This window comes from Dipodomys ordii, unplaced genomic scaffold, assembly GCF_000151885.1.
Source record: "Dipodomys ordii isolate 6190 unplaced genomic scaffold, Dord_2.0 Scaffold82, whole genome shotgun sequence".
NCBI lineage: Eukaryota > Metazoa > Chordata > Mammalia > Rodentia > Heteromyidae > Dipodomys > Dipodomys ordii.
The window spans coordinates 12,400,963-12,410,166 of record NW_012267298.1 but is presented as its reverse complement, the minus strand read 5'-3'; the positions used below and the strand labels follow the sequence as shown (position 1 = coordinate 12,410,166).

The window sequence follows — 9,204 nt, the reverse complement described above, 5'->3', positions numbered from 1 at the left end:
CCCAGGCGCAGGGCTGTCAGGGAGGACTGCTGAGCTCCAGCCGCCCCAGGCGCAGGGCTGTCAGGGAGGACTGCTGAGCTCCAGCCGCCCCAGGCTCAGGGCTGTCAGGGAGGACTGCTGAGCTCCAGCCGCCCCAGGCGCAGGGCTGTCAGGGAGGACTGCTGAGCTCCAGCCGCCCCAGGCGCAGGGCTGTCAGGGAGGACTGCTGAGCTCCAGCCGCCCGTAGAGCCTCGCTTCAGGGCCATGACAGTCACTTCTCACACGGCTGCTGTGTGACCCTGAACCTCCAAGGTGCCGGGCCCTCCTCTGTGGGGGGAAGGGGCCAGAGTGCTGTTTGTAGCCGGAGGGGGTCCAGGCAGTCCAGGATCACTGATTTCATGGGGGCAGCAGCCAAACCCCCACCTTTTCCATGCAGAAAGCTCCCACTCAGCGTGGTAGGTGCTGGGTGGAAGGAGGGAAGATCAGGAGCCAGCTAGGGGCCGCGCAGGACCCAGCAGGGCTTCTTGCCCAGGGCAGGTATGGAGTGAGCCAAGGGGAGGAAGGCCTTGTCACTGTCAGCTGCTCCTGGAGCCCTGCCAAGGTTAGAATTGTAGAGCTCTTGGCCAGGGGAGTGGGCAGTGCACCTCATCAGGCCTGCTGTCCCTCCAGTGCCCGAGGCTGCCTGGGGCACTGGGAGGCGTGTGTGCCCAGTGCGCAGCTAGACCCCTTCACCTTCCCATCCTCCTCTCTCCCCACCCTGGTATGAGGCACAGTATCCTGAGGCTGGCAGGGATCAGGGACGTGGGGGTGGACGGGCTGTGCTATATTCAGTCTGGCCTGCCTGCTGGCCAGGGCCAGTGCTATTCTGGGTAGGGTGGAAGGGGGTGGGGCAAGCTGGCAGGGGGGGAGGATGAGGCCACCACTGTGCAGAGTGCTCATGGTCGCTCAGGTCCCTTGGCAACTCCTGTAGTCCCCACCCCCCATCCCTCAGGAGACCCCAGCTGGACAGATGTGCAAGAAGCCAGGCCACGTCGGCAGCAGCCACCACAGATAGTGCTGGCCACCACACCACAGCCTAGATTTGAGAGGCACCAGTCTGTCCAGCCCTGCCACACCAATGCCAGTGGACCAGTGAGGCCAGATGGGCTCGGATCTCATCACTGATCAGTGCCCAGACCCAGGTGCTGCCCAGGAGACTGTCAAGCTGGCCTGGCCCAGGAGGTGGGGCGGTGGCAGTGCCCATGTCAGAGACTGCTGCATCCTGAGTGGCCGGGACTGTCCACCCACAGAGCCCGGGAGATGGGGTCCCCTCTGGGCCACTGCAGGCTCCATTCTGCCTCACCTTCTGGAAGACAGGCTGCTGGGGGAGGGAGGAGGCATGGCAGCCCTCTTGCAAAGGGGACATGGGGAGGGGCCTGAGGATGAGGGCCATTGACTTCCAATAGGATGGGCCTCCTGGGAGGCTGGGAGGCAGGAAGGAGGCCATATAGAGGACATGTGTTCACACATGCATGAGTAGCCATGGGTCCAGTGCAGAACCAGACATGGCTATTGTTTCCTTGGGGCCAGTTGGGCATGAGCCCTCCCTGGGGAACAGGGAGGCCGGTGCTGCGCTTGTGCTCCTCCAGGACACCCCCCCTCCTCTTAGCAAGTGGCCAGTGAGCCAGACTGGCCTCGGGGCGCTGGCTGGGAAGGGCAGGCATGGGCCTGGCTTGATGGGAAGGGCCTGGAAGTTGCCACTACCTCACTTGTGTGAGACCACTGTCACCAATCCAGCTGCAGCCTGGGCCAGAGCTGGGAGAGGCCTGAGGCCCAGTGCTCCCTCTCGTGGCAGAGGATGATGGGAAAAGCCTGGTCACTCCCAAGAGGCTGCGACGGGTACGGTGCTGGGGGTCTCCTCTCTCCTGCATCATCCCGTGGCCTGCCACGCGACTCCATCCAAGCCCCATAGGACCACACGGCCCGGGACCATGCTGCCCCTCCCCTGCCTGGTGGTCCTGTCCTAGGCACCTGGCTCAGCACGTAAAGATGGTGCTCAGGGGAAGCAGGGCTAAGCTTGGCAAGGGATTAGGGAAAGGAGACAGTGGTGCCCACTGGCCTATCCCTCCCTATCCCTTCCAGAGTGGTGTGATGACATCTGTCTAGTCCCACAGCGGCTTTGCTGCATGGGGGCCACCACTGAACCCCTTGGACAGATGAGGAAATGGAGACACAGTCAGGGTTTATGTCCCCAAGGCCAGCTGGCCTGCCCACCCCTGGCCCCGCCTCCCTGCTGGCCAGGGTGCCCTGGGCTCCACATCCCAGGGTGATGACGTGCCCATAAACATCAGAGACCCTTGGCATGGTTGTTACTACAGGGGCTCAGGATCCAGGGGCTTTGGAGAGAAAGCAGGGAGTGGGGATTGAGGAGCTGTGGGCTCCAGTGTGGAGTCAGGGCTGGATGCCAGGCGTGGCTGGCAAGGCAGAGAGGACCGAGGGCGCCAGGCACACAGGGCTGACCATCTGCATGGGCGGCTACAGAGGCTGGGGCTGCAGGCAGGGCAGTGGGACTCAAGCCCCCGACCTGGGTTGACACTCAGGTCTGTGGGCTGCAGCTCACTCTGGAGTCAGGGTCTGGACGCATCCCGGAGCTCTGCAGAGGCGCATCCACCGCGCGGGGACTGGTGGAGCAGTACGCCTGCCGTGGGGTGCCACGGAGCCACAGAGCCCAGCCCTGACCCGAGACCCGGGGCTGCCTCTGTGTCACGAGCAAGAAAGTGACTAAGGAGCCCGGAGGCCACCTGGTCTGCGGAGAGGTGCCAGTCAGGGTAGAGCGACTTGCCCCACTCTGAGGCTGGCTTTCCGGAACCAGACGCTGGGTCTGTGGCTGCTTGCTTCCCTCTGCCGTGTCCGAGTGGTTGTGCTGACCTGTGCTGTCGTCGCAAACTGAAATTCTAGAAGCACAGGAAGAAGCGGCATGCACCTTCTGTCCTCTGCTTCTTTCTCCCCAACGCTTGTCACTGAGATCTGCTGCTCTGCACGTCCCGGGCCTCTCCACACCCTGACCTTGGTGAGACGAGGGATCGCACACCCAGGTACTCGTGGTGCCAGCGTCCAGGGCAGGGTCGCAGCAGGCCCTATCCTATCTGCCATCCTGGGGTCCAGACGCTTCCCCGGACCGTGTCCTCACCTCTGTCAGATTATAGAGTGTCATCCTAGTCCCTCCCCCCCCCCCAGCACTGTGTACTCAGTTCCTAGGTGAGGTCTAGCAGCTTCCCTCACAGAATGAATAAAAGACGATGGACTCGTGTCTGCCCCTCTCTCCTCCCCTCCTGCCTGACCTCAGGCCTTGCCTGTCTGCCTTGTGGGTCTTCCCGGGCTGCGTGGGCCCTGAGTTCCTGCTCACCAAGGCACTTCCCACTTCTCTGGCTGCTGGCAGGGGGCGGGCAAGCAGGATTTGTGGGAAATAAACCCTCCCACCCTGAGAGGGACAGCAGGCTGGGGGAGGGAGGGAGGGAGGCCAGGAGGGAGGGAAGGAGGGAGGTGGGGCCCAGCACCTGCCCCAGCACCCACCCTTCACCTGGTTTCTGGTTCCTGACTCCATTCTCATGACTTGCCCAAGACAGAGGGTCTCCTTCCCTTTGGACCCCTGCAGCCAAGGCTTAAGAAGCCCCCTCCCCTGGGCAGAGGGCCAGGCCAGAGCCCCTGGCAAGGCACAGAGACACAGGAGGGTCCCTGACCCGCGGTCACACCCCTGCATGGCCCCAGTTCGGAACCCCAGGTGTTGGGCTGAACAACCCCTGCAGATGCCTCTTCTGCTCTTACCCTCTTGGGGCAGGGCCTTGCTGCCCCTCCTGCTGCCCCTGGACCAGCACCACAGGGAGGCCTTGGGTCCCGTGCCAGGACGATCCCTCACCCTGGAGTCGAAGTGCACAGCTGCGCTTTCCCGGCTCCTCTCCACGCCTCCAGCTCTGGGAGAGGCGGGATGGGCTGGAGTGACTTGGCAGGTGGAAGTTCAGCCTCTGCCAAGGAGGTGTGCTTTGAGAGCTCCGTCTAGGGCGGCCGGGCCCACGCAGGGTCTCGTCTCCATCTGCAACTGGCAGGGTTAGGGGCGGCCGGCCAGTTGCCTGTGGAGCTGTCTGTACATTGGGCATTGGAGCCTGAGGCCTGGCAACCTGGCCCCCTCTGCTCACAGACCAGGGAACGAGCTCATGGGACCAGGCCAGGCTTGCCAGGTGGAGCTGGCCACCTGGCCAGCTCTGGGCCAAGTGGGTCCAGCCCAGCTCCCGGCTGAGCCAGGCTTCTGGTGACTCACTGGGAGCTAGTGGCAGCAGGGAGGCAAGGGTGGGGTAGGAACAGCCCAGGTATAAGGGGCGGCAGGCTCCAGCTCCTGCTCATCCCAGGAACATGAGGCTTCTCTTCAAGCTCCTGCTCACCATGATCTTGGCCCTGGACCTGGGTGAGTCCGGGGATTCAGCTGCCTCCCCCTTTGCTCCTGTCTACCCCTGTCCCTTTGGGGGAGCCCTTTCCTGCCCCTTCCCCTCTCCCTGGCACTGTCCCCTTCCTGTTCACCAGCCTGCTTGGAGAACTCTGCAGTTCCTCCTCAACCCATGCCTCAGAGCCCCGAGTCCCCTCAGGCCAGACTTCATGCAGACCCTCACTACCCCGTACCCAACACGAAATGCCTCTCCCGCCTCCCTTGCTGTCACCTCCTAGAGCCCCCTCTCCTGATACCCCACCCCCTGCCCACCCCCATCCTCAGCTGCCTCTGACTGAAGCTTCACCCACCCCACCCCTTGCCCTGGGCTCAGGTGCTTTACCCCAGTGCCCGCCTGAGGGCTCCTCACGGCACCCCAAACTTCCCTGTCCCGGCCTGGCCTCCGCCTTCCAGCAGAACTCTAGCGTGTCCCCACCCCTTGTTAGCTGTCCTGTCACCCACCAGCTCTTCTCCCTCCACACTCCAGCCTCCCTGGCAAAGCCTCTGCCTCCTGCCCACTGAGAGGGGCATCCTCAACACTGGTCACAAGTCTCTCCCCAGAGGCATCCCTCCCAATCTGGCCCATTAGGGACCCTCTGTCCTGAGAGGCTGGGCCGCTGTCCAGGGTCCTGGCCCCCTAGAGACCCTCTGTCCTGAGAGGCTGGGCCGCTGTCCAGGGTCCTGGCCCCCTAGAGACCCTCTGTCCTGAGAGGCTGGGCCGCTGTCCAGGGTCCTGGTCCCCTAGAGATCCTCTGTCCTGAGAGGCTGGGCCGCTGTCCAGGGTCCTGTCCCCCTTGGGCCTTCTGTCCTGAGTGGCTGGACCGCTGTCCACAGTCATCAGGAAGATTATCTCCACCTTGAAGACCAAGACCCACTGGTGCCAAGGACCTGAGCTCAGATGGGCGGCCTCTGCCCTGTCAGGCCTGGGGCTCCAGGGGGCACAGCCAGCCAGCAGTCACGGGCCAGCAGCATCTCCATGGGCGCAGAGCAGCCCTCCCACCCTCTCAGCCTCGGCTGGCATACCTCTGACCCTGAGACCATCTCTTCCATGAGAGAACATGCCAGTCCCCCTCTATGGAAACCCAGTTGTCCCAAGGGACAAGCCCTGGCCTGTCCAGACTCTTCCAGTTGTAAGAGGACGGGGGGCCTGGGGGCTGCATGAGCTTGTCTTGGGGTGCCCATGCTCTGTGCCATCGCTACTTCTCATGGGCAGCACCTCTCTCTGGGGCTTGTGGCTGGTGCGAGGGGCCACTACATCCTCTTCCTGCTTTAGCTGGAGCAGACCAAATCAGAGGGAGGTAACCGCTGTGGCTGCGTGTGGGAAAGTGGGGCAGGCCGCTAACCCAGTCTGCCGCCCCTGCGCGCACCCCACTGTCCCTCCCTGTCTTCTTCAGAGCTGCCTCTCTGAGTGGCAAGTGTCGATGGGGGCCCGGTCCCTGTGTCCCCCACCCTCCCCTGGAAGCCTCGGTCCTGTTAGGAGCTAAAACATCTTTGTCTTATTGCTGAACAAGGAAGAAAAGTTCTTTCTCCTGAGGATCCCTCCCTCCTTCCCTTCCCAGCCCTGATTCCCTCATTTGTTCCACAAACCTGCACTTCACCCAGCGTGGAGGAGGGGCGGGGAGGGGGATGGGTGCACAGGGGCTGGCAGCCCCGTGCCCATGAAAGCCCCCTGAGTGGGACTGGGGCAGTGCAGCCCTGGGTGGGTGCAGCTGACACAAGAGGCCCTGGACACCCAGGAGGGCTTCTTGGGGGAGGCGGCCCTGAGCTGGGGTGGAGGGATAGCACAGGCAACGCTGGGGGGCCCAGGGAAGAGATGCACACGGTGGAGATAGGAGAAGTTGGATTCTCCACAGCTCCTCCTCCATCCCTCGTGGTGTCCTGACCACTCATCCCCCCTCCATCTGCCCCCACTTGGGCCCTCCTGTGTCCAGGGAGGATACAGACCTCAAGCACCTTAGACTTGGGATGGCCGCTGGGTGTCTTCATTGGAGTGGATGGCTTCCTCGCTACTTCTTGTAGGAGGTGGGGTCTCAGCTGTCCTGCAGGGCTGTGGACTGCCCAGGGTCATGGGGACCTTGAAGCAGGTGGGACTTCCTGTGTGTACCCTGCTTCAAAGACACAGGCCAGAGGACGGTCCCCAGGCCCAGGCTGAGCCCAGATCTCTGCATGCCGAGGGTGGTGGAGGCGGCTGTGGCGGGAGCTGAGCTGGGGCTGGGGCTGACCCTCAGGGCCACAAGGCTGCCAGCCTGGCCTTGCCCAGCTTCCCAGCTCTTCCTGAGGACAGCGTGGGGTCCCCCGAGGCCTGAGGTGCATGTGTGTGTGCGCAGGGCACCTGGTAAGGACCTGGCCACCTGCAGGCCAGGGAGGAATCACCTCTATATGTGAGCCAAGGAGAAGATGGGGGGCAGGATGCCCTGCAGACTGAGGCGGAGGAATGGAGGTGGAGAGGATGAGGGAGGAGCGGGTGGAGGCCAAGGGACGCAGGACAGGGAAAACAGGGCCAGCCCAGGACCCCCGCCAGCCCAGGACCCCCGCCCCGCCTTCCCCTGGTTGGCCTTCCCTGGGTTTCCACTAAGAGAGGCTCCAGAATTGACCAGCCCTGACCAGCGTCCAGGGTCCTGTTCAAGCCCCTGAAGGTGGAAGTGGACCTGGCAGGTCTCAGGTCCTGTGCTTCTTCCCCGCCCACTCCCCAAGCTCCCCAGAAGCCCAGGCTCCCACACCCCACAGGCTCCATCCGTCCCACAGGCGCCCTGGCCTGGGCGGACGGTCACAGGGTCACCTTGGCAGGCTGAGGCTGGCACAGAGAGCTCGCTCCGCCCAGTGCCTCGCGGAGCCCGGTGCCCTGTGCCCGGGGAGGAAGCAGAGCGGCCGGGCTGCCTGCCGGTCACCGGCCTGTGCCTCTTCCTGCAGCCGCCGCACAGGGCCTGCGATGTCACCGCTGCAAGGGCTTTGGAGGGTGCTCCCATGCGTCCAGCTGCCCGAGGGGCTCCACCCACTGCGTCATCATTGCCACCCGTGAGTGGGGCGCCGGGGCGGCCAGCCACACCCCCCCTCTCCTGGGGGACACAGCTCAGAGGGGGATGGAGCGGGGAAGCGTGGCCCCCCTGCCTGGTGTGCTCGGCTGCTCGGCTCAGGGCCTGCCCCTGGTTCTCCTCCCACCCCCAGGGGCGCCCATCAGCTTCAACGACCTGCCCTTGGTCACCAAAATGTGCTACAGCGGCTGCCCCAGCGTCCAGAGCCTGGACATGGGGCCTCACGTGTCCATCGCCTGCTGCCAGTACAGCCTCTGCAACCATGACTGACCCCTCCTTCCACTGGCGGAGCGCCGGGGGACCACGCCCCCGCCGGGCCAGGCCCCACCGCTCTCAGGAAGCCCTGCGTGGGCTGGCCTTAGGTTGTCACTAAGGCCCTTCTCTGTCTGTGTTCCCCCAATGCCAGCAGCCCCCCAATAAAAAGAGCTGAATCCTGATGCTGTGCTGTCGGAGGAGCAGAGTCCTGTGCGGGTGTGGAGCGGGGACAGTGCCTCTCCCTCTCTTTCTGGTCATGGCCTCCTCAACCCCTCAGCCTCCACCAACCTTCCCCCCTCAGAAAGTGCCTCCACCTCCACCCAGACACAGGCACTGAGAAGCAGGAGGCTGCAGATGGCTCAGGGCCCTAAGCCAGTTGGGTGGGGGAAATGAGGCAGGGCGCTGAGGAGCACCCCCAGCCCAGGGCTGGGGTGCCAAGAAGGGTGTGCAGCCTGGGGAGGTGGGGTGGGGGTCCTCCTTCCGGGCCTCTGGCCTCCAGGACAGGATGTGCAGAGGAGCACGGGGGTGGGCGGGGGTGGGGGGGCACCACCTGCACACGCCTTCACCAGCTGCTCCTGGTGAAGTGCCACCTTGGCCTGGGGTCCCCGGAGCGTCCCGGCCTGCGTGTGCTCCCCACTCCCCACTCCCCGGACCCATCAGCCAAGCCTTGCAGTCCCTCTCTGCCTCCAGCTCCCTTGGCCGTGGGTCTCCTCCTACAACCCTGCTGGCAGAGCAGTGCCCCGAGGAGAGAGACCAGATCCGCCCTGGCCACTCACCTCAGGGCAGACACAGGACCCAACACCCGATGTTTGAGGAAGTTACTCACTTGGCAAACATTTAATCACCAAGCCCAGGGCTCAAGTTTCGACTGCTGGTTTCAGAGTCTGAGGCAAGCCTCAGGGAACGGCAGGGGGCCTTGCCCTGGCTGGCTGGCTGTCTCCTGGGCACTGGTCTCACGAGAACCCACTGGTGTGAAGCTGAGTCCCGAGAAGAGAGGGGAGGCTCCAAGCGCAGGCAGCCCACAGCATGCCCAGACCCCGGGGGCCGCCAGGGGGCCCAGGCCCCGGCATCACCGCCAGGGTGTGGCGTCCCTGGTGGACAATGAGAAAATCTGGGTCTCAACTCCTCCAGCTTTGTCAGAGGTCCCCATCCAATCCAAATGAAGGCTTTAAATGTGAGGAGAAAGAGATAATTCAGAAACCCGGGAGAAAAGCTCCTCACACTTGGGTTTACAAATAGTGAACCAGAGAGTAGACTCTGAGTTATCATGTGAGCCCGTGGTGGTATACACACGCACCACCACCACCACACCAAGAGAAGTGAAAAACGTCCATAGAAACTCCCCACAAAGACTCCCACTACAGAGCTGTTCATCCATGCAGCCACACAATGAAACAACCCGATGTCCAGCAATTGACGAATGGATAAGTGAAAACAGGTCTATTTAACCATCCAGAGGGTGATAGGGCCCCACACTACAAT

The 9,204-nt window shown here is 63.5% G+C and overlaps 1 protein-coding gene across 1 annotated transcript; it reads left to right on the top strand.

Annotated features, from left to right (window-relative positions):
• The first annotated feature begins 4,365 nt into the window (after nucleotides 1–4,365).
• Nucleotides 4,366–7,737, top strand: Lynx1 (Ly6/neurotoxin 1). The gene is made up of 3 exons (XM_013025178.1): nucleotides 4,366–4,417; nucleotides 7,346–7,450; nucleotides 7,601–7,737. The coding sequence occupies exons 1-3, from the start codon at nucleotides 4,366–4,368 to the stop codon at nucleotides 7,735–7,737; spliced, it is 294 nt and encodes a 97-aa protein (XP_012880632.1).
• Nucleotides 7,738–9,204: the final 1,467 nt, after the last annotated feature.